This window comes from Mauremys mutica, chromosome 1 (assembly GCF_020497125.1).
Source record: "Mauremys mutica isolate MM-2020 ecotype Southern chromosome 1, ASM2049712v1, whole genome shotgun sequence".
Taxonomy (NCBI): domain Eukaryota; kingdom Metazoa; phylum Chordata; order Testudines; family Geoemydidae; genus Mauremys; species Mauremys mutica.
The window spans coordinates 163,416,988-163,442,907 of NC_059072.1; the positions used below are offsets into that span (position 1 = coordinate 163,416,988).

Here is a 25,920-nt window from a genome sequence, read left to right on the forward strand (position 1 = left end):
ATACAGCCCACTATCTAGACTGGAAGCATTTTATCTAGTGGGTCTCACCCAAGTATGACTACATGTGAAATACAGATACATAGTCAATATTCATAACTTCAGATAAAAAAAGATTCATGCATACAAATAGGATAATCATATTCAACAAATCATAACTTTTCCAATTACCCCTCTTGTACAAAATGCATCATAATTATGCCATAACCATATCGTAATAATATTACTATGAAGAATATGGTGTGCAGTGTCACAATCATCTTCCTTTTTATAACAACCTTTTACATACTTAAAGATTGTTATCATGTTCCCCCCTCAGTCTTCTCTTCTCCAAACTAAACAAACCCATTTTTTTTCCCCAGTCTTTCTTGGTAGGTCATGTTTTCTAGACCTTTACTAATTTTTCTTGCTCTCTGGAGCTTCTCCAGTATGTCCACATCTTACATGAAGTGTGCTGCTCAGAACTGGACACAGTATTCCAGCTGAGGTCTTATCAGTGCTGAGTAGAGTGGAAGAATTTACTTCTCATGTCTTGCTTACAACACAACTGCTAATACATCCCAAAACGATGTTTGCTTTTTTCATAATGGTATCTCATTTTTTGACTCCTATTTAGTTTATGATCTTCTGTAACCCCCAGATCGTTTTCTGCCGTACTTCTTTCTAGGCAGAAAACTTACCATTTTGTATTTGTGCAATTGATTATTCCTTCCTATATGTAGTATTTTGCATTTGTCCTTATTGAATTTCATCCTATTTATTTCAGCCATTTCTCCAGTTTATCAACATCATTTTGAATTCTAACCCTGTTCTCCAAAGCACTTGCTACCCCCTCCCAGCTTGGTATCATCTGCAAACTTTATAAGTGTACTCTCTATACCAGTGGTTCTCAGCCAGGAGTCTGGGGTCCACTTGGGGGACCGCAAGCAGGTTTCAGGAAGTCTGTCAAGCAGGGCTGTCATTAGACCTGCTCGGGCCCAGGGCAGAAAGCCGAAGCCCCCACCACTTGGGGCTGAAGCCCAGGGCTCTAAGTCCTGCCACTCGGGGCTGAAGCCGAAGCCTGAGCACCTTAGCTTCGCAGGACTCCCTGTGGCATGGTGCACCGAGCAGTTGCCCTGCTTCCTACTCTGTAATGCTGGCCCTGGCTTTTATATGCAAAAAAACAGTTGTGGCACAGGTGGGCAGTGGAGTTTTTATAGCTTGTTGGGTGGGGAAGCCTTGGAAAGAAAAAGCTTGAGAATCCCTGCTCTATACCATTATCCAAATATTTAATGAAGTTATTGAACAAAACTCGATAGATCATCAAACCAGCTCATTTCCTGATGGAACTAGGGATTTCATGGGACCTACCTGGATGAATGGCTTGAATAATGGGTGAATCTCCAGGGGTGAAAGCCATAGAGTAGTGAAGGCTTTCACCCCGTAGATTCAGAGCTCTAAAGGACTATCTGAAATTTGAGTGGGAAGCCACACAGAGCTGAGCTCCCATACTTACGTCAGATTTTGAAATTGTGTTCTTAAGAATAAAAGAAAAAGAGCAGGAAATTCTTGTTTGTTTCCTATAATAATTAACCCCTGTCCTTTGTCTGTGTGCATAACAATAGGTCTTTTATAGCATGATTATGCTTCGCTGGGCAAGGGAATGATCTCAGGGGAGGGATAGCTCAGGGGGTTGAGCATTGGCCTGCTAAACCTAGGGTTGTGAGTTTAATCCTTGAGGGGGCCATTTAGGGATCTGGGGCAAAAATCTGTCTGGGGGTTGGTCCTGCTTTGAGCTGGGGGTTGGACTAGATGACCTCCTGAGGTCTCTTCCAACCCTGATATTCTGTGATTCTATGACTTGATAAGCTGGGTGGAAGAAAGCAATATACATTTTAATATGACTAAAAGTAAAGTGATGTGTAGGAGCAAAAATGCAGGCCATACTTACAGGATCTCGGACCCTATCCTGGGAAGCAGTGACTCTGAAAAAGACTTGGCGTCATGCTTGATAATCAGCTGACATGAGTTCTCAGTGTGAATGTGTGGCCAAAAAAGATAATGCAATATTTGGATGTACAAATGGGGGAATCTTGAGTAGTGGTAGGGAGATTATATTACCTCTGTATTTGGCACTGGTGCGACAACTTCTAGAATACTTTGTCTAGTTCTGGTGTCTGCAATTCACAAATGATGTTGATAAATAAGAGAGGATTCAGAGGAGAGCTGCAAGAATGATTAAAGGATTGGAAAATATGCCTTATAGTGTTAAATTTAACAGATTGAGCTTTTTGAGTTTAACAAAATGACAGTTAAGAGGTGACTCGATCAGTCTAAAAGTATCTAAATGCAGAACAAAAGATGGATAATAAATAACTTTTTAGTCTAGTAGACGAAGGTCTAAAGATCCAATGGTTAGAAGTTGAACCTAGACTTATTCAGAGTAGAAATAAAGTGCAAGTTTTTTAACAGTGTGGATAATAAACCATTGGAATAACTTACAGGAAGTAGTGGATTCTCCATCAGTGGCAATTTTAAAATCCATTTTAAAATCTGTTTTTCAAACAGATATGCTTTAGTTCAACAACAGCTATTAGACTTGAAGCAATAATTAATTCCGGGAAGTCTATGGCCTGTGTTATAGAGGAGGTCAGACTAGATGATCACAATGGTTCCTTCTGGCCTTATAATCTATGAGATAGTCTTCAACTAAGAATGCAATCTAATGGAAAACAAAGGGAGCAGAATCTCTCTCACACATTGAAGAAGATGCTCTGTAATAAGGTGACATCAGTTCACCTTTGGCCTATTTTGAATAGACAATAAATCGTAAGAGGAACATCAACAAAACCTTCTTGCTTAATTTTAAGGATTAAATAATTATTTAATGCCTTACACATTTATAGAACTGTATATTAAGTAATCTTCCTAACACAGTGAGGCAGGTAAACATCAGTATTATCTTCATTTAATAGATGGGCAAACTTAAGCAGAAAGTGTATTTTATTTTATTTTATTCTATTTTTATTTTGAGTAGTTTGCTACTCCAAAGACAAGTCTAACTCAGATAGAAACAATACAGAGGACAACAATTGAATCTCAAGCATGTGCAGAAATATGGTCTGCGGAGGAAGCGTAGAGAGGGGTTTGCAAATAAAGTCGGTTTTTAAAGAGGATTTTGGAGGATGAGAGGGGCACTTAATCTGTTATAGTGCTGTATCAAAATGAGAGCAAGATTGTACACTTGACTGGCATATTACATAGATGTGTCATGTATTGAAAAAGAGATAAGCCACCACTGCAAAAATAGCCAATTTTCATTGGTTTGTGACAATTCTGCCTTTATTAACATAGTAAAAATAAAGTGATTTGTGTAATTGGGCAAAATAAAATGAAGATGCAATTGGAAAGGATATTCCCATGACTATACAGAGCACCAAACCTCAATATGTTTTCGCCAAAGGAAAAAACGCTGCAATAATGTGAGAGCATTGTATATTATTTCAAAACTGTTTTTCTTCAAAGAAGGAAAACCATGCAGTTCTCATTCAGGACTAGGTACATGCCAAATTAAAAAATCTTTTTCAGTTTTCAGTGTGAGAAAATGTGTCTGGAAAATATTTTTAAATAGACACTTTTAAAAAAAATATTCAGATAACTCAAAACTGGCTGAATGGATTGTTCTGAAATTTTCTCTCCCACCCAAGAAAAAAAGTCATTTCTAGATTCAGACTAAGTGCAAGAAATTTTGTGCCCAAAAGATATTTTCCACAAATGATAAGTGTGCATTATGAATAGGTCAGTGGCAACTACATTGTGAACTGATCTAATCCTAGAAACCTAGGTTCTATGATAATATTAATAATAATAATGAGAGTCAGAATTCCTGTACTGTGTGACTAAAGCTATACAGATGAGAGGTTATGGAAAGGTCAGTGAGGAACTCAAAGTATTCAGCAATTTAAAAATCAATAAATATTTGTTGGAAAATAGCAGCCAAAAGAAAATGGAAGTGGGATTAATACAAATCTGTGCAGGTGGTGTAAATCAGTACCTCAGGTAATTGATATTTCCACTTTCAAGACAGTAGAGTGCTGCTGAGTTTTCAAAGCCATCTAGAAAAGCCATGCTCTTTCGGGCCATGTAAGTGACCCCTCACAGATCTCAACATTTCTATCCAAGTCTGTGAAAGAGATGAGCTGTCTCAACTGCTTCAGTCCCTTTTTTCTGCGGTTACCTGTAGACATGAGGATCCATTGCTCTATGCTTGAAGTATTTTGTTTGGTTTTTAGGCCAAACCTATGTTGTTTCTAGATTACTTGTTTTAGTAATTTAGTCTTACTAGCTCAGGGTAGATGTTCATGATTAGGTTGGTTCTGAAGGACAACAGTTACTGATGGGTAACCCTTCTCTTCTTTTTCTGAATACTAAGTGAACTAGACATCAGAGCAAAGAATTCTATCTGCTCTTCTCTCTAACTTTTGACAGCTTTCATGAGTGGGTGGAAGGAGGAGGCATTTGAAAGGCAGACATACCTCAGAGGATTGTAACTGATCTTGTGGCCTTAGCCACTCCTTGCTGAAACTCAAAATATCCATATTCTGTCATATGGCACAATAAGATGCCATTTATCTCCCGTTTTTTTACTATAATTGGCCTAATGTAATATAGAGAATACTGGTTGCATCCTGTGAAGATTAATGTCTTTAGTATATGTGAGGGAGAAGGTCTTAAAATAAAAATCTTTTAAGCCGGGACATTGAAAATGAATTAATGTTTATATAGCACTTTGGGATTTTCAGGTGCAAGACATTAGAGAAGAGAGCATGTAGCTCTTTTTAAACAAAGGTGCCAAGAGTGATCCTGGGAATTACAGACTAGTGAGCCTTAGTTCATTACTAGCAAAACTGATTGAAATAATTTAAAAGACAAACAAACACCTAGCTAATCAGAAAATGATCAAGACTAACCACTGTGACTTCTGCTAAGGAAAATTATGCTTCATAATCTATTAAATCCTTTATGTCTTTTGTGAAGGTGGATAAAACAGAACCAGCAGACATAATTCATCTGCACTTCCAAAAACCCTGGGACAAAGTCCTTCTCAAGAGGCTTTTAGGCAGCTAAGGCCTTCATTTAGCGAAGCATGGCATGTGCTTAAATCTATGCATGTGCTTAGTTTAACTGCTTTGCTGGAAAAGAATGGACTCAAGTGTGTGTTTAAGTATCTGCTTTAAATGGGCCAAAATTACAGGGTGAGGCGCAAAATACTGGATCAGAAATTGTCTGAGACAGAAAGCAGAGACTATGAAAAAATTATTAATTTTTACCATACCAAGAAACGAACACGGGTGTCACAAGGATCGCTACTAAGATCAGTGTTTATAATATATTTATTAATGATCTGGAAAAGTCGGTGAACAATGAGATGGCAATATTTGCAGAGGATGCAAAAGTATTTAGGGCAGTGAAGACCAGAGAAAACTGTGAGGAACTTCAGCGAGACCTAACAAAGCTAGGTTAATTGACAGCACAACAGCTGATGAGAGTCATTATTGACAAATGCAAGGTAATACATTTAATAAAGTAAGGTCAATGAGTAATTCAAATTGTTCCTTCCAATATGTTATCTGTGGGAAGATACTTGGGTTTCATTTTGTGCACAGCTCAATGAAGTTCTCTGTTCAGTGTGCAGTAGCATTCAAATCTGCAAATAAAATGTTAGGATGCATAGAAAATAGGATGAAAAATAATATATATTATAATGTAATATTGAATATATTTGAATACCATTATATACACCAATAGTGTACCCTCACCTTGAATACTGTGTTCAGTTCTGTTCACCCTATCTAAAAAAAGAGATTGAAAAGAACGGGGCTATTTACTTTCGAGAGGAGTAAGAAGGGACATAATAAAGATGCACATAATAATGAATGGCACAGGGAAGGTAGACCAGAGGTTTCTGTCCCAGTTTCTCCTAATACAAGAGCAAGGGCATGTTCAGTGAAAATGAACCCGAAATCTCAGCCTGTCTCTCTAATATTTCCTTGTGGGTGTCTGTAGTTGTCAGCGCAAGTTCAACATGGCTAAAACACATCTCAGTTTTTCCCCCTCAAGTGTCCTCCCATCTCCTTTCTCAGTCAGTGTGGACAACATCACCATCCTGCCTGTCATTCAGGCCCATAACCTGAGCATCTTCTACACACACAACTGCAAAGCTACCTCATTATCCTCCTTCAGATCCCTCCTCCAAACTTTCCTTTTTATGATGCTTACAAAAAAACTTGACAATGGTTAGGCCGCTGGTGTGTTGAGATCACTGGTGTTCATCCTGACCAGTATTGTCTCATTGTTTGTTTCCTTGGACTCCATCATCTGTAAGTCTGTATCCATCTGTTGTGTCTAGTCTTATACTTTACATTGTAAGCTCTTTGGTGCAGGGACAATCCTTGTTTTGTGTTTGCACAGTGAGCATGGTGGAATCCTGATCCATAAGTGGGGCTTCTAGGCACTACAGCAATATTCATACAATATACAATTAGCCTGTGGAATTCATGGCCTCAATGCTTACCTGAGGCTAAGATCTTAGCAAGAGTAAGAAAAAATGTATATTTATATGAATGATAAGACTCTGCAGTTGAATTAGTAAGAATTAAGGAAACATCCAGAAGTTTGGAAGGGATAGAAAACCTCAGTCTTCAGGATAGAAACTGGCCACAGCTGATATGAGTTGGGAAGAAATGTCCCTGTCATGGGGTCCACCCGCTGCAGGTGTCACTGCCTCCTGGCAGTTCTGGGGATTAGCTCTGCCAGGCCTGTGCCCTCCTCTGGTGGTGTCTTCCCTGTTATCCTCTCGCTCCAGGAAACGCAGCCTTCTTTTTGTGACTCTGCCCTCTTGTCTGGTCACTCAGCATTCCCCCCTTTTGGGGTATAGTCCATCCAAGTCTCTGTCACTCCCACAGTGACCCAGGCACTCTTCTGGTTCACTGCCCCGCTAGTGCCACTTCCTCAGTGGCAGGGAGGGGAACCTGGGCCTGCCCTCTCCTCCGGGTTCCAGCCCAGGGACCCTACAACACACAGCCAATGTCTGTGTAGTCCCCAACCTTGCTGCTTATCTCTGGGCTGCTTCATACCCCACATGCTACAGGCTCTCTTCTTCACCCGGCTCTCTTCAGGGTACACCCTTCCCTCTGGACCAGGCCTCCAGGGTCCTACGCTTTCCCCAGGTTCCTTCCTTCCCTCTTTACTAAACAGAGGGTGACTGCAAACTTCTTTCTGGCTGCCAGCTTCCTGGGTTTATACTAGCCCAGCCCCCCTCAGCTCAGGTGAGCTTCCTCCTAATGAGGGTTTTCTTCCCACCCTTCATTCCCCCAGTTTAGAGCCTAATTGATTGATTGGGCCTACTTGAGCCTGCTCAGAGCCAGTGTGAAGACTACACCCCATCACAGTCCCCATGAGCATGTTAGCCCATAACTCCCTTCCTACTGCAGGGTTTCTTGTACCTTGCTCTGAAGCATAGAGCTGGTTGGAACATCTTCACGAAAATGTTCAGTTTTGTTGAAGATGTATTGTTTTTGGGAGATCCAGTTCTAGGCCCTGCTTTGCCTGAAGTGGTGGGATGAAAAGTGCTGCTCTGAATCAGGTAAAGCAGGGGCTTGAACCTGGGTCTCTCACATCCCAGGTGAGCACCCTAACTGCCAGGCGAAAGAGAGAGAGAGAGATGTACACCCACCTCCTCTTTTCTAACACAATTCTGTTTGCACAAAAACATTCAAAAGGTTTTGATTTCATTCCACTGCCTAATGAAAACAAAACAAGCAGAACCTCAAAAGTTGCAGTGAAATGGAATTGTTGTCCTCCAATCATTTCTCCTGAATCCTCCAATACTGGAGATTGGATTAGAATAGTGGTTTTCAAACTGCAGGTTGTGACCCAGTTCTGGGTCGTGGAATGGAAGACACTTGGTCGCAGCGGCTCTGGTCAGCACCGCCAACCGGGCCATTAAAAGTCCTGTCGGTGGTGCTGCCCAGCTAAGGCATCTAGTTCCTACCTGTTCTGACATGGCGCTGCGCCCCGGAAATGGCCAGCAGGTGGTCTGGCTCCTAGGCAGGGAGGCAACGGGGCTCTAGGTGCTGCTCCTGCCCTGAGCACTGGCTCTGCATTCCCATTGGCCGGTTGGGAGGGTTGGGGCCTGCGGGCGAGAGCCACGCGGAGCAGCTTGCGTGCCTCCACCTAGGAGCCAGACCTGCTGCTGGTTGCTTCTGGGGCGCAGCACGGTCCACAGTTCCGGGACAGGCAGGAAGCCTGCTTTAACACCCCTGCTGCACTGCTGACTGGGAGCCGCCCGAGGTAAACCCGCGCCCCAATCCCGTACCCTAATCCTCAACCCCAGCCATGAGCCCCCTCAAACCCAAAGTCCTTTCCTGCATCCCAAACTCCTCATCCATGGCCCCAGCCCAGAGCCCTGACTCTCTCCTGCACCCCAACCCTCTGTCCTAGCCCTGAGCCCCCTCCCACACCCCAAACCCCTCATTCTAACCATCAGAGGAGTGAAGTTCTGGAACAGCCTTCCAAGGGGTTTAGTGGGGGCAAAAGACATACCTGGCTTCAAGACTAAGCTTGATAAGTTTATGGAAGGGATGGTATAATGGGATAGCCTAATTTTGGCAATTAATTGATCTTTGACTATTAGTGGTAAATATGCCCAATGGCCTGTGATGGGACACTAGATGGGGTGGGATCTGAATTACTACAGAGAATTCCTGGCTGGTGAGTCTTGCCCATATGCTCAGGGTTTAGCTGATGGCCATATTTGGGGTCGGGAAGGAATTTTCCTCTGGGGCAGATTTGCAGAAGCCGTGGAGGTTTTTCACCTTCCTCTGCAGCGTGGGGCACGGGTCACTTGCTGGAGGATTCTCTGCACCTTGAACTCTTTAAACCATGATTTGAGGACTTCAGTGGCTCAGACACAGGTTTGATACAGGAGTGGGTGGGTGAGATTCTGTGGCCTGCATTGTGCAGGAGGTCAGACTAGATGATCATAATGGTCCCTTCTGACCTTAAAGTCTATGATTCTATCCCTGGCTCTGTTGGGTCGTGGATATTAACAATTTTCTTCATCTGGGTCGCCAGAAAAAAAGTTTGAAAACCACTGTGTTAGATGGATCATTGTTTGAACCAATTTGGCAATTTTCATGTTCCTGTGCAGAAACTATTTTTTCCCCTTTTAAAAGACACACTGCAGGAGTGAAATGTGTTTAACTAGGGGCAGAGCATTATGCAGATGAATTAATACAGGAGGGAGAAGGGAAGCCAGTGTTCTGATTTATCTAGATGACACACTGCCCCCAACTGATGACTTAGTACTCTCTGAAAAGCTCAAGTAGGATGGCAAATCCCAGGAGAAGTGAAGGGAACTTAGCATCTCTACCCATTACTGTCCAGAGTTGGGCTACTGGCTAATAGAGCTGGGAATTGACAAATCAATTATTAAATGAACATGTGGAATCTGTAAACCAGGCATGTCACTCCAGTCAATTGTTTTGCAAGCATTTGTATCATCTTATGAAGCCTGATGTTCTTCACTACTCTTTTATTATATATGATTGAAAAATTATTTGTGCATATTACAAGGTAGCAAATTGCTGAAAAGCACTGCAGCCAGTGAGATCTAATGCCTCATCTGTTCATCTGATTAAAATATGCTTGAAGATTATCTGTCCAGTGTTAGTGCCTAGTAACCTAATGCTGTCTAGGAGACACAAAGCTTTCTCTCTCCGTTTTTATGCCGAAGGTTATTTGTTATGCATATTTGCCAGGATTAGCGTTAAATTCCTCCAGTTGTATTTAGTAATGCCTGTGATTTCTTTTGTACGTTGTCACTGAAAATTAATCCTAACTAGCCCCTAATCTGCAGCTTTGATTTGCTTTGGCTTCTTACTGCACTTAAATATGTACTATCCCTGTTTGGAGGGTCTTTAAGAAGTAGCTTGTTATACTATTCACCTGGATTTTAAAGTGGTTACTCTTTTTTTTTTAAAGTCATAAATTATTGTAAGCTGCTGAAATGACTCTAATTAATTCTTCCTTCCCACCCCTATATACTCAGAAATGTGAGCACATAACCCCTTCCACTACTGCAATTGGCTGAAACCGTGGACCTGGACTATGGGAGTTTGCCACTCTATTGCTCTAGGGTTGCCATCTGTTTGGGTTTTTTTTCTGTATTGCTCCATTTATATTCTGCAAGTGCATTGTTATTAGGAAAAGGGCACCTGTCTATTGGTTAAAGCGGGGCAGTGGGAGCCAGCACTCTAGGGTTCTAGTCCCCGCTCTGCCACTGATTTGCTATCAGGCTTTTGGCAAATCACTTATCCTCTCTGGGCCTCAGTTTCCACTCCTGGGAAGTAGAGATGATAATCCCCCCAGCAAAGATGTGGCGTGTGGCTTGATATCTGTTTGTGAAGTACTCTGATGAGATGAGTTGCTATATAAGCACGGGGGTGGTGGTGTTAACAGTAGATTATTCTGTTGAGATTTTAAACTGGCCTTGTCTGGCATGCACGCGGGGGCGGAGTAGCGAACTCTTCAAAATAGCATCCTCCATCCTGTGCAGCATGATATCGGATAAAACATGACCGGTTTTATATCCATACCGGACAGGATAGACCTTGAAAAAACAGGACTATCCAACTTAGAACTGGATGACTGGCCTGCCTAGCCAGATTTATAAGTTTGCCCAGTGGCCTTTTCAGTGGGGGGGCAGTTCTAACCCTCTTACTCTGAATAGTTGAGGAGGATTATCATGAGGAGATTTTGGGGGGGGAATTCTTCTCCCAGACATTTTGCTATGGGAGAGGATGACATGGGCCAGTGAAATGAATTCCATTGGTTCAGCTTTTGAATCGCTGTAGTACTGAGTGATCTTTCTGGAAGCACAAGAAATTCTGCAGCTAGGATAAAATCAGAAAGTGCCATGGGAGAAAAGTACATATTGATAGATCTATCGTGGTTCATTATTTAAAGAACTTGGTGCCAAAGGAACTGGGTTAAAGTTTCCCAAACATATCTGATCCCCTCTCACAAAGTAGTCTGTCTTCTCTCCCCCAGATGAGCAAAATCTTAATAACCTTAGTAAAGAAGAAACACAAAAAGTTGAATGGTAGAATTCTGGTATCCTTTATTCCTCTACAACATAGATTTTACTAACCGCATTTAAAACTGGTGAGTATAAAAGTCCAGTAGAGAGCAAGTCTTTGTTACCCACAGGCCCAGATACATGATGAATATTTTAATCAAACAGTGTGCGTGTGCCAACCAGATAGACTGGTGAATGGCTAACCGTTATTTATGATAAAGTTTAAAAACAGAGCTCTTCAGCCCATGGTATAGCAGCCATTTCACAACAAGTAGTTCAGCCTTTGCTATTCCTTTGCTTCTTCTCTTTCTTCCTTGGCTCCCCCCAAAAATGTGGCTGTTGGTTGCAGGAATTTAGGGGATGGAGGATCCCTTCCTCTTTTTTCTCTGCAACTGTACTAATAATCCCTTAATTGTTGAATGTAGAATGGTGACTGTGATGGGTTGGATCACAGAAACCCTCTTGGGAACTGCCAACTGATGTGCTGAGACTACTTCTAACCTGTTTTACCTGCCAACTTGGGACTCCAGTGCCCTGCCTGGTTTGAGCCAGACATGCTAGCCTGCTGCAAACCCAGACCCAGGTCTGAACCACGTCCCCCAAAAGCTGCAGGCTTAACTGAAAACAGCTTAAGAAGTGTTCCTGTCTCCAGCATTCAGATGCCCAACTCCCAGTGGGGTCCAAACCCCAAATAAATCTGTTTTACCCTGTATAAGCTTTATACAGGGTAAACTCATAAATTGTTCGCCCTCTAGAACACTGATAGAGAGAGATGCACAGCTGTTTGCCCGCACAGGTATTAATACATACTCTGGGTTAATTAATAAGTAAAAAGTGATTTTATTAAATACAAAAAGTAGGTTTTAAGTGGTTCCAACTAGTAACAGACAGAACAAAGTAAATTACCAAACAAAATAAAATAAAATACGCAAGTCTATGCCTAATACAGTAATACAGATGAAACCTCACCCTCAGAGATGTTCCAGTAAACTTCTTTTACAGACTAGCCTCTTTCTATGGGTCCAGCAATCGCTCACACCCCCGTGGTTACTGTCCTTTGTTCCAGTTTCTTTCGGGTATCCTTTGGGGGTGGAGAGGCTCTGTCTTGAGCTAGCGGAAGATATTCAGTAGATCATAATCTTTGCAGACATATATTTTATGCTAGATAGGCCAGGTAACATTCCAGTTATGTCATATTTACTTTCATAAGCATATTTCCATAAAGCATTATGGGGTACAATGTCACAGTGACAATTCCCTTCTCTGCCACAGATTTCCTGAGTGACCTGGGGCAAGTCAGTTAGGCTGAGTCTACACTGCAAAGCAATAGGGCTCGAACACTGGGTCTGGTCTTGACTCAGTCCTGGGATCCTAGGTCCAAGTCAATCTGAGAGATTTGTTTGTAGATGGAAAGGGGGTTTGAGCTCAAACCTGAATCTGAGCCTGAGCTTACATTGCAGTGTAGACATACCCATTATATCTCTGTGCCTCGGTCAGCTCTCTGTATAATGGGGATAATATTTACCTACCTACAGGGGTGTTGTGAGGTTAAATACATTAAAAATTAGGAGCTGCTTAGATACTGTGGTAAGGGAGGGGCCATATGACTAATTAAGATAGATTCTACCTCAGGTTTCTTGTGTGACCTTGGGCACATTCATCTGTCTGTGCCTCAGTCCCCATAGGAAGAAGAACAGGAGTACGTGTGGCACCTTAGAGACTAACAAATTTATTTGAGCATAAGCTTTTGTGGGCTACAGCCCATCCGAAGAAGTGGGCTGTAGCCCACGAAAGCTTATGCTCAGATAAATTTGTTAGTCTCTAAGGTGCCACACGTACTCCTGTTCTGTTTGTGGATACAGACTAACGCGGCTGCTTCTCTGAAACCATTCCCCATAGAGTAGATGTTATCCCATTTTACCAATCTCACAGGAGTATTGTGACGATACATTTATTAATGTTTGTGAGGCACCATATCAAAACATACCTTGACACCAAAAACTCGGTCTCCACTCATTTCTAAATGCCAAAATTCCAAACAGCTGGCCCCCAGCCAGATGCCAAAACCTCCAGATTTCCCTCAATAACAAAAATAGGTCACATTTTGAAAACGGGAAATTTTGGGGGAAAGCATAAATTGAAATGCTTCCTCAAATGGCAATTTGTATTGACTTTAACATGAAAACAACAGAAGCCAATATTGGAGGTACTGCACTAAATCAATTAAGAACATATAAGAAGCCGTACCGGGTCAGACCAAAGGTCCATCTAGCCCAGTATCTGTCTACCGACAGTGGCCAATGCCAGGTACCCCAGAGGGAGTGAACCTAACAGGCAATGATCAAGTGATCTCTCTCCTGCCATCCATCTCCATCCTCTGACGAACAGAGGCTAGGGACACCATTCTTACCCATTCTGGCTAATAGCCATTTATGGACTTAGCCACCATGAATTTATCCAGTCCCCTTTTAAACATTGTTATAGTCCTAGCCTTCACAACCTCCTCAGGTAAGGAGTTCCACAAGTTGACTGTGCGCTGCGTGAAGAAGAACTTCCTTTTATTTGTTTTAAACCTGCTGCCTATTAATTTCATTTGGTGACCCCTAGTTCTTGTATTATGGGAATAAGTAAATAACTTTTCCTTATCCACTTTCTCAACATCACTCATGATTTTATATACCTCTATCATGTCCCCCCTTAGTCTTCTCTTTTCCAAGCTGAAGAGTCCTAGCCTCTTTAATCTTTCCTCGTATGGGACCCTCTCTAAACCCCTAATCATTTTAGTTGCCCTTTTCTGAACCTTTTCTAGTGCTAGAATATCTTTTTTGAGGTGAGGAGACCACATCTGTACACAGTATTCGAGATGTGGGCGTACCATGGATTTATATAAGGGCAATAATATATTCTCAGTCTTATTCTCTATCCCCTTTTTAATGATTCCTAACATCCTATTTGCTTTTTTGACCGCCTCTGCACACTGCGTGGACATCTTCAGAGAACTATCCACGATGACGCCAAGATCTTTTTCCTGACTCGTTGTAGCTAAGTTAGCCCCCATCATGTTGTATGTATAGTTGGGGTTATTTTTTCCAATGTGCATTACTTTACATTTATCCACATTAAATTTCATTTGCCATTTTGTTGCCCAATCACTTAGTTTTGTGAGATCTTTTTGAAGTTCTTCACAATCTGCTTTGGTCTTAACTATCTTGAGAAGTTTAGTATCATCTGCAAACTAGGCCACCTCACTGTTTACCCCTTTCTCCAGATCATTTATGAATAAATTGAATAGGATTGGTCCGAGGACTGACTCTTGGGGAACACCACTAGTTACCCCTCTCCATTCTGAGAATTTACCATTAATTCCTACCCTTTGTTCCCTGTCCTTTAACCAGTTCTCAATCCATGAAAGGACCTTCCCTTTTATCCCATGACAGCTTAATTTACGTAAGAGCCTTTGGTGAGGGACCTTGTCAAAGGCTTTCTGGAAATCCAAGTACACTATGTTCACCGGATCTCCCTTGTCCACATGTTTGTTGACCCCTTCAAAGAATTCTAATAGATTAGTAAGACACGATTTCCCTTTACATAAACCATGTTGACTATTGCTCAAGAGTTTGTTTATCTATGTGTCTGACAATTTTATTCTTTACTATTGTTTCAACTAATTTGCCCGGTACCGACGTTAGACTTACCGGTCTGTAATTGCTGGGATCACCCCTAGAGCCCTTTTTAAATATTGGCGTTACATTAGCTAATTTCCAGTCATTGGGTACCGAAGCCGATTTAAAGGACAGGTTACAAACCTTAGTTAATAGTTCCGCAAGTTCACATTTGAGTTCTTTCAGAACTCTTGGGTGAATGCCATCTGGTCCCGGTGACTTGTTAATGTTGAGTTTATCAATTAATTCCAAAACCACCTCTAGTGACACTTCAATCTGTGACATTCCTCAGATTTGTCACCTACAAAAGCCAGCTCAGGTTTGGGAATCTCCCTAACATCCTCAGCCGTGAAGACTGAAGCAAAGAATCCATTTAGTTTCTCCGCAATAACTTTATCGTCTTTAAGCGCTCCTTTTGTATTTTGATCATCAAGGGGCCCCACTGGTTGTTTAGCAGGCTTCCTGCTTCTGATGTACTTAAAAAACATTTTATTATTAGCTTTGGAGTTTTTGGCTAGCCGTTCTTCAAACTCCTCTTTGGCTTTTCTTATTACACTCTTGCATTTAAGTTGGCAGTGTTTGTGCTCCTTTCTATTTGCCTCACTAGGATTTGACTTCCACTTTTTAAAGGAAGTCTTTTTATCTCTCACTGCTTCTTTTACATGGTTGTTAAGCCACGGTGGCTCTTTTTTAGTTCTTTTACTGTTTTTCTTAATTTGGGGTATACATTGAAGTTGGGCCTCTATTATGGTGTCTTTAAAAAGGGCCCATGCAACTTTCAGGGATTTCACTTTAGTCACTGTACCTTTTAACTTTTGTCTAACTAACCCCCTCATTTTTGTATAGTTCCCCCTTTTGAAATTAAATGCCACAGTGTTGGGCAGTTGTGTTCTTCCCACCACAGGGATGTTGAATGCTATTGTATTATGGTCACTATTTCCAAGCGGTCCTGCTATAGTTACCTCTTGGACCAGCTCCTGCGCTCCACTCAGGATTAAATCTAGAGTTGCCTCTCCCCTTGTGGGTTCCCGTACCAGCTGCTCCATGAAGCAATCATTTAAAGTATTGAGAAATTTTATCTCTGCATTTCGTCCTGAAGTGAAATGTTCCCAATCAATATGGGGATAATTGAAATCCCCCACTATTATTGGGTTCTTAATTTTGATAGCCTCTCTAATTTCCCTTAGCATTTCATCATCACTATTACTGTCCTGGTCAGGTGGTCGATAATAGATCCCTACTGTTATATTTTTACTAGAGCATGAAATTTCTATCCATAGAGACTCTATGGAACATGTGGATTCGCTTACGATTTTTACTTCATTTGAATCTACACTTTCTTTCACATATAGTGCCACTCCTCCCCCTGCACGACCTGTTCTGTCCTTCCGATATATTTTGTACCCCGGAATGATTGTGTCCCATTGGTTGCTCTCAGTCCACCAGGTTTCTGTGATGCCTATTATATCTATATCCTCCTTTATCACAAGGCACTCTAGTTCACCCATCTTATTATTTAGACTTCTGGCATTTGTGTACAAGCACTTTAAAAGCTTGTCCCTGTTTATTAGCTTGCCTTTTTCTGATGTGCCAGATTCTTTTTTATGTGACTGTTTATCATCTGATCCGGCCCTTACATTATACTTTTCAGTCCTCTGCTCCTGACTATAACCTGGAGATTCTCTATCATCAGACTCTCCCCTAAGAGAAGTCTGTGTCCGATCCACACGCTCCTCTGCAGCAGTCGGCTTTCCCCCATCTCCTAGTTTAAAAACTGCTCTACAACCTTTTTAATGTTTAGTGCCAGCAGTCTGGTTCCACTTTGGTTTAGGTGGAGCCCATCTCTCCTGTATAGGCTCCTCCCATCCCAGAAGTTTCCCCAGTTCCTAATGAACGTGAACCCCTCCTCTCTACACCATCGTCTCATCCACGCATTGAGACTCTGAAGCTCTGCCTGCGTACCTGGCCCTGCGCGTGGAACTGGGAGCATTTCTGAAAATGCCACCATAGAGGTCCTGGATTTCAGTCTCTTCCCTAGCAGACTAAATTTGGCTTCCAGGACATCTCTCCTACCCTTCCCTATGTCATTGGTACCTACATGTGCCACGACCACTGGCTCCTCCCCAGCACTACACATAAGTCTATCTAGATGCCTCGAGAGATCCGCAACCTTAAAGATCCGCAAGTTAAAGAACTTGCCCCTCTTCTTGAATTTAGCTGAAGCTGCTGTCAATATGTTAGTGTGATTCAGAATTCCGTGCCCCTATGCTGGAGAAATCGGTGGGTCCTGCAGAATTCAGGTCCTGAGCATTTAGGAAACTTGAGTATTAGTTTTCAGTCATAGTCTTAGTTACTGAGCTTATTCTGTACAGTGCTAAAAAAAAAAACCCTTTCATAGTAGAGAATTGTTAATTAAGGTATTTAATGACCAAGTCAATCCTTGCTCCGTTGAAGTCAATGGAAGTTTTGCCATTGACTTCAATAGGAGCAGGACTTCACCCCATATCTGCAATTGTTGAGCAAATACTTTACATTGAACGCCTATAGATTGAGTGATGGTTTCTGCTCAGTAACTCTCATCCATTGTACTCCATGCGCTTTCTGCTTTTTGGTAAACTTTTTACCAAATATCTTTATTGGACTTTGAATGACAAAGCGTAAGCCCCATCTCTTTGTCTTATTGACTGTCTAGGCGTTTATATTGCATCCATCACCATAGTGTGCCACAGTATACTCATCTAAAGAAATAACAATGCCTCAATACAAACATCACACACAATGGCAAGATGTCTCAGTATGGTTATTCTGTGGCTATACACCTTATCCTCTCCCTCCCTGCCCCTAAGACAGGCTACTAGAAGAGAATGGGAGGCATTCTCCCCTCTCTCTTCTTTCCCATTCCCTATGCCTTCTTGGAACAAGAAGAAATCCTGGGAGCACCAGTTCATTTACTTCAAGTTCCCAGTACATCATTTGATCTTCAGTATGGGGACATCTCTATGATCATCTCTGCTTGTTCTTGAACAAATGTCTGGAAACCCCAAGAACTATATGAAGTGCTCCTGAGAGTTGCAGGAAGTTCTGGAGCACAAGCTGGGTTATCCTGTGGATACAGTGTTTCTACTAAGTTCTGCCTACTGTTGCATTGTATGCTAGACTGACATAGTTTCTTAAAGGGCCTGATCCTGTGAACACAAGTCCCATCCCACCCCACTTCAGTGGGTTTGTTGATGGGTAGGTATACTGAATAGTAAGTGTTTTAAAAAACGAGCTCCTAAAAGGTATGGGACCAAATTTTTCTCTGTTGTACCTTCAGTGGAGTTACATCAGGGATGAGCTTTTGTACACATTTAATTGATCATGTTTGTTACAGTTGTGCCTAGGGACTAACCAAGAGTGGGGCCCCACTGTGCTGTACTCACACACAGTAGTAGACAGTCCCTATCCTGAGGAGCTTGCAATCTAAATATTTTAAATAGATGTTTATATAAATGGAGTTTTGGGTGCAAATATAGGGTGAAGTCAATGGGAGTTTTGTCATTGACTTCAATATGGCCAGTATTTCACCAATCACATTATTCATACATAGCTGCAAAAAGTTATTTCAACAACTGAATGAAAACTCACTTGGAGAATCACTTCCAAAGGATCTCAGAAAGGTTAGGATATCTGAATTCTGCTCTGCTGCATATTTCAGCTTTATAGATATAACATAAATGCTGTGTTTTGACAAGAAAACAGGTAGTATATGAAGTACCTGGTATACTTATATACTGTAAATTTCATTAATTCGTTTATGAATGTGTGTGTTTGTATCTCCAAAGGGCTAACTGGAAAGATCATAAAAGCCATCCTTGATGGGGGTTTTGAAATCTCGGCTTTGCAGTTGGTAAGTACCGGTATGTTCTTGCATTTCATATGTTTCCGTTTCCCATTTTAACTGGATCTAGAGCAAAGTTGCATGATTGCCACTTTCTTTTAATTTAAAAAAAATCTCAACATAGGAACGTGGACTGTCAAATTAAAGATGTATTGGGAAGAATATTTGAAGCCTGGCACTTCTATGTACATCTGTGATGCAGAATGAGTCTCTGTCTTAAGATTTTATACTGCTGCCTCTCATTGTAGTATGTGAGTGTCTTCCACATAAAATCAACAGCAATAACAGAGTCCCTAGTGGACTTCATGGAGTCTCTGGTGCCTCTCCCTTTTTTAGGATCAGAACTGTTTGGGGATATGTTTTTGTTTCTGTTTGATTGGGTGATATGGTTGTTGCAGGATTTTGAGGTAGGATTGTTTTCATTTTGTGTTTTCACTTTTTTGAGGGGACAGTTATTTTTGTAGATGTGTTGTCAAGGTTGTCAACATTGGGATTTTTTTCTTTTAAATTTATGGCTGGTGTATCGCTGATGGGGGATCTTGGACAAGTCCAAGTCACTTTGCCTCTCTGTGCCTCAGTTTCTTCATCTGTAAAATGGCAGTAATAATACTGACGTCTTTTATAAAGCACTTTGAGATCTACTCATGAAAAGTGCTAGGTATTAATAATAATCTGCTTAGAGTTTTTTTTATATAACATTTAGTGAGAATTTAAGATAGGATTTTAAAAGTTGCCTAAGGGATTTTGAAAATCCCACCCTTAATACCTGTGAAAGCCTTTGAGACCGAAATCATCTATTTGGCCACAAAGCAGTTTCAACATGGGAAGAAATAAAGGAAACGTTTCCTCCACATAACCCCTGCTAATATGCCTCAATTCTGACCTGGAAGGACACACACTAGAATTCAAAAGGTAGTTCAGCCTCCTTGGCCTATTTGCTTGCTCATTGAGACTCCATTAATGGAATCAATTAGTGCAAGCTGACATTCTGGGCTTTCTAATCAAATTTGGAATTTAGAGTACAGTTATGGTCAGCAAAGGAACTGTGTAAAAATGGTTTTATTGAATCCATCCTGCTCCTGATTTATCTTTAAGTGGTATCTGCCAACTTCATGGAGAAAATACAATATTTACTGCTTAGCTGTATGGGCTTGCTGGGCTATTGAAGAATGATCTGGAACCTATCTGCCCCGTGCATCATCAGCAAAAGAATCCTTCAAAGCCTTCCTTCCTATCACAGGGGAACCCATCAAAATACTTTATGGGGTAAATAGAGTATGCTAAATGCTTGCTGGATTTTTCTCCTGAGTTTTCTCCTGGCTAACACAGGGGTTCTCAAACTGGGGGTCAGGACCCCTCAGGGGGTCGTGAGGTTATTACATGGGGGGTCGCGAGCTGTCAGCCTCCACCCCAAACCCCACTTTGCCTCCACTATTTATAATGGTGTTAAATATATAAAAAGATGTTTTTAATATATAAGGGGGGTCACCCTCAGAGGCTTGCTTTGTGAAAGGGGTCACCAGTACAAAAGTCTGAGAACCCCTGGGCTAACATTTTCACCCTTTTCCTTTGCATAGTTCAACATGGAACGTGCGAATGTGGAAGAATTCTATGAGATTTACAAAGGTGTTGTTGCTGAATACGCTGTAAGTATAAACTAGAAAAGAATCTACTAAAAAATAAGATAGCAATTAAGGAGAGGTGGTCATTTCTCTCTGTACTTAGGATTGTGACCTAGAGTTATATCAAGAGTCTGATTTTAAATACTCCCTGAGTTGGTCCAGAATGAACCAATCCATCTGAAATTCCTCATGTATACTCTGAGACAGGAGAATTTTTTGTGGGAAAAGTGAAGGACCATTGGGCCAAGATATTTATGAAATAGAACAGATTGGAAAAACAGAACTGAGCTATTTCACTTTAGTAGAGCTGGTGTAATGTCTAGTTTTATATTGTTGTTGAATGTCCTATTTCAAAAGTGGTTTGGCCTGGAAACTCTGTATGTATTTATTCCTTTCTCCTCAGTGGGTCCTGGGGTGTTTGAGTATTTTTATGATGGTCGGATGGTAAACGTCATATGTAAGTTGATCTGTCTTTTGAATTTCTGTGAAATTGCTGTGGTCCAATAGGCATATTGTAACCTCAGTGGGGTTTGATGTCTGTGTACATTGTAATGCCTTTGAGCACTGGCACTGAAGGCTTCCTCGGTGCTTGTGGACCAATGGGAATATAATAAGGTGACTTTGTATTTCTGCAACACCCTCCCTCTGAGGATTTCAGTGCACTGTGCAAACAGTAATGCAAAGAGTCTTACAATGTCCCTGTGAAGTATGTAAGTTATATGGATTAAGGTACCAGCACTCCAAAGGGACCTGGCCATTTGACTTTTATGCCTTGGAGTGCTACTGCTATTAAAAGTGAGATTATCACTTCCGTCTCTGAATCCAAGTGCTTAAGTGACTTTCACCAGTTCACTGGTGAGACTCTCTTTAAATCATCATCAGCAAACATATTTCTTGAATGGTTCACCCTTAGCTCTGAAGTTTATTATAGTTGGCATTATGGAGGGATGATTGCTGGATGTCCATGTCATAACCGACTCTTTCTTCAGCAGTTAAGGTTTGACCCTGGTACCGAGTATTGAGAATATTTGCAGGAAAATGAGCTGGCGATAGTGCTTGTGCCATTCGTTTTTTTTAATGCTTGTAATTTAACTCTGTCGTTGCATATTTCTCTTTTTAAGATCTCACTCAGTTCCTTCCAAATTTCAACAGTCAGCAATAAAAGAGCAATTTCCCTGCATTTTGTTCAAGGCTACAGATATAGGCTTCAGGGTACTCAGCATGTGTTCAACATTTCTCTTAAGCCCAATGTTGAGAACTTTGGCTGTGATAGTGCTATCTATTTTTTCATGATTTTGTTCACAAAATGTCATCAGATTAGGCCAATTCTTGATCTAGTGCTCAAAACAGTCCACTACTGCGTTCCATCGCACGTCTTCTGGGAGAGTTAGCTTGGTTCCTCCCACTTTTTTCAGAGCAGCTGCTGCAAAGTGGTTGTTACGGAAGTATTTTGCAATTTCAACAACATTAGCCTTTATTTCTGGAATACTGAAATCTTTGGCTAGGAGGTGCATCAAATGACCACTGCAACTGTATGTTATTAGCTTGGGACTCTCTTCTAAATAATTTCTTCTCATCTTAGATACATTTGCAGCATTGTCTGTGACCAAGCTGCATACTAGATGTTTGAATTTTTTTTCACAGTTTGTTATAGCTTTTACAGCTACTTCTTGTAAGTATTCTGCTGTGTGTGCATTTCCTGATGTATCAGTTGTTTCTGTAAGGAAGACATTCCCTTCTTCTGTTGTCACACCAGCACATACAACAGGATCATTGTGGACATTGCTCCACCCATCAAGACTCAGGTTAACAATTTTATCCTCTAGACCTTTTGCACACTGCTCAATTTCTCTTTCATATACTTTATCCAGCTGTTTGCCTGTGACATCTGCTCTGTTGAGTGGACTGTATCCTGGTCTTAATGACTGAACCATGTTAATGAAGTGTGAGTTCTCAATCATACAGAAAGGAGAGTTTGTTGCATAAACAAACCGGGAAATTTTTTCATCAATTACCTCTTTTTGTAATCTCCTGGTTCTTATCACAAACTTATCTATGGTTGTTTTTGGATGATGGAGATTTTTTTTTCTTTTTGCTACAGGTGATATACTGTGACTGTGACATACATGATGTGACTGAAACACTATCATTGGCAGATAACTCTTAAACTATATAAAATGATGGTGATCTTGAAGGTGGAGAGTCTTCAGAATCCTGTATGTTGAGGATGGTTTCTCCTAAACAAAATAAGTCAATGCAGTTTAATTATTATTACCATACTGCTCATTTAGTATTACTCATTGCATTCACTGACACTCAGTACTACTTTAAAGGTGAAATTGTAAAAGGAAGATCTGCCTATTTCAGCTATTTATCTTTTATCACAACTGCATCTAAAATGATAGTACCATAGAGTAACAACTATATTTTTTGATCAAACATGAGAATTCAAGAATGGTCTAGGAGGAAGACAGGCAGTCCTTAAGAAAGAAGTATGACATTAAAAAGTTTACCAACCTGAAGATCCTGCATATTCAGACATGTTCCTTTCATCATCTTCAACGCAGCTTCCTCCTGAGAAGGAACACTTCTCATGATGTTGTTTCATTCGGGCAACCAGGTCTTGCATTTCTTTGTTGCACTGTTTGCATTTTGCACACATGCCTGTCTTACTCACCGGTAGAGGAACTTCATTAAAACATTCCCAAAATGGGTCTCTTTTATGGCCTGCTGACATTATTGATTTTCCTTTCTAGTGAGAGAATGATGTGGTAGATCTCAAATCAATGAAGGCTACACTCAGAAAGACCTCAAGAGTTCTGGAATATGCTGCTCAAACAGTTTCACTTTTGTTTCTATTGTCTGTCCCTCCCTTCTCACATTTATCTCCAGACTTCTCCTTGTCCAGATCTATTCTGCCCCCAACATTCTATTCATTGAACTTTTTAAAACTTTGCACTTTTAGAGAGAAGAAAGGGATTGACTCTGTGTGCACATTTGTAGAGGGACAATAGAGCTGAGGTCTGTTATTTCTCACCTCTGGATATTTATTTATTTATTTATTTATTTATTTTAAAAACATTTTTGCTGTTAACAAGCATGTTATCTCTGGAGACACGCATCCACAGTTTGAGAACTGCAAAACTAAGCATCTCTGATGGTATCTTCTAGACTGAGCACTGAGACCCATTGGGTAGATAGAAAGATTAACCTAAATAATCTATACAGAAGCCTCTGGAACCCCATAAGATTGGGTCCCTAATCCATGAACCATTGGAACTCATTGACAAAACTTTTCTTAACCATTATATAAATATATTGTCTCATACTCTAGAATTAGAATTTATAATCCCTATTCCATGATGAGATATCTTTGAGCTATAATGTATCTTAATTAAAACAATCTTTAGATATCAGAGGGGTAGCCATGTTAGTCTGTATCCACAAAAACAATGAGAAGTCCGGTGGCACCTTAAAGACTAACAGATTTATTTGGGCATAAGCTTTCGTGGGTAAGAAACCCCACTTCTTCAGATGCAAGGAATGAAAATTACAGATACAGGCATAAATATACTGGCACATGAAGAGAAGGGAGTTACCTTACAAGTGGAGAACCAGTCTTGACAGGGCCAATTCACTCAGGGTGGATGTGGTCCACTCCCAATAATTGATGAGGAAGGGTCAATACCCAGAGAGGGAAAATTGCTTTTGTAGTGAGCCAGCCACTCCCAGTCCCTATTCAAGCCCAAAATGATGGTGTTAAGTTTGCAAATGAATTGTAGCTCTGCAGTTTCTCTTTGAAGTCTGTTTTTGAAGTTTTTTTGTTGAAGGATGGCTACATTTAAATCTGTTATTAAATGTCCAGGGAGGTTGAAGTGTTCTCCTACTGGCTTCTGTATGTTACCATTCCTAATGTCTGATTTGTGTCCATTTATTCTTTTATGTAGAGACTGTCCAGTTTGGCCAATGTACATGGCAGAGAGGCATTGCTGGCACATGTTGGAATATATCACAGTAGTAGATGTGCAGATGAATGAGCCCCTGATGGTGTGGCTGACGTGGTTGGGTCCTCTGATGGTGTCGCTAGAGTAGATATGCGGACAGAGAAGGCAACAGGGTTTGTCACAGGGATTAGTTCCTGGGTTAGTGTTTGTGTGGTGTGTAGTTGCTGGTGAGTAGTTGCTTCAGGTTGGGGCGCTGTCTGTAAGTGGGGACTGGCCTGCCTCCCAAGGTCTGTGAGAGTGAGGGATTGTCAATCTGTTTCCTCACTTCCCCAGGTGGGTATTGTAGTTTTAAGAATGCTTGATAAAGATCTTGTAGGTGTTTGTCTCTGTCTGAGGGATTGGAGCAAATGCGGTTGTATCTTAGGGCTTGGCTGTAGACAACGGATTGTGTGATGTGTCCTGGATGGAAGCTGGAGGCATGTAGGTAAGTGTAGTGGTCAGTAGGTTTCCAGTATAAGGTGGTGGTTATGTGGCTGGCTCACTACAAAAGCAATTTTCCCTCTCTGGGTATTGACACCTCCTCATCACTTATTGGGAGTGGATCATGTGCCAGTATATTTATGCCTGTATCTGTAATTTTCACTCCATGCATCTGAAAAAGTGGGGTTTTTTTACTCACGAAAGCTTATGCCCAAATAAATCTGTTAGTCTTAAAGGTGCCACCGTACCCTTCTTTATCTTTAGATAGATTTTTCCATCAAAAAAAGCATTTTATCAAAAAAATCCAACTTAAATACAAAAAAAATCCGATTTTTAAATTTTTTTTAATCCATCCTGATTTGAAGCTAAAATTTTGAGTCAAGACCTCCTGCAAGCCCTCTGTGCCTGGAGCACTCAAGTGAAGGAAACGGGATTTCCCCAGGTGGAGGTCTGGTCTTCTCTGAGGTAGAGAGATGCAGGAAATCTAGTCCAGATGGTAAGAGAAGGCACTTCCACCAAGAGCAATGAGGTAGTGCCAGTGCTAGGCAACTGAAAGGAGCAAGGAGGGAAGAAGGAGGAGGACCTAAGTCAGGATATGACCTCTGTATATGTGACTCCAGTCTCTAGGGCTTTCCATCTTGTTGTGGTGTTTGGGTTTTTTTTTATTTTAATTTTTTAATGACTTAAAAATAATCATCATGACTGGTGAAATATCAGGGCAGAAGTTGTTTCATATACAAATCCCAGCTTCCTTTTCAAAGGTCTTGTCCTCATTTCCTAGGAATCATCATCAGTCATTCAGAAGTGAGCTTGGCATACAACTATAAAATGGTCCTTCATGAAAGGAGAAATTGAAATAGTTGCCAAAGATTCCAGCTTTGCTGGTGTTTCCTCTCACTGCCTAAGGCAGGAGTCCTTAGATAACTGTTAGAAAAAAACAAACCACAAATGATCACTTTGTAAACACAGTTACACGTTTTGGGATGTGCCATTATGCTGTGTACTGCTAGAGCAGGGATTCCCAAACCGTGATCGGCGAGCTTGATGTTCCATCCATTCACTTCACAGCCATTGTTTAAGAAGGTGGTATATGAACCAGTGAACTTTGGAAGCAGCTGCACTAGAGCTTGTTTCATAGTAGTAATACCATCTAGCATTGCACTATAGCTGAAGGCATCTGGTCTTCAACCTTGTGCCTCATAACGCAGCCTAGTAA

The 25,920-nt window shown here is 41.1% G+C and overlaps 1 protein-coding gene across 5 annotated transcripts in view; it reads left to right on the forward strand.

The window, feature by feature from the left end:
* NME7 (NME/NM23 family member 7) overlaps nucleotides 1–25,920 on the forward strand; it is a 199,506-nt gene that overhangs the window by 105,035 nt on the left and 68,551 nt on the right. For all 5 annotated transcript variants that reach the window (XM_045001697.1, XM_045001700.1, XM_045001698.1 and 2 more), the window contains exons 8-9: nucleotides 18,603–18,667; nucleotides 20,236–20,304. In XM_045001697.1, coding sequence (XP_044857632.1) covers nucleotides 18,603–18,667; nucleotides 20,236–20,304 — 134 coding nt within the window. The remainder of the gene's footprint in view (nucleotides 1–18,602; nucleotides 18,668–20,235; nucleotides 20,305–25,920) is intronic.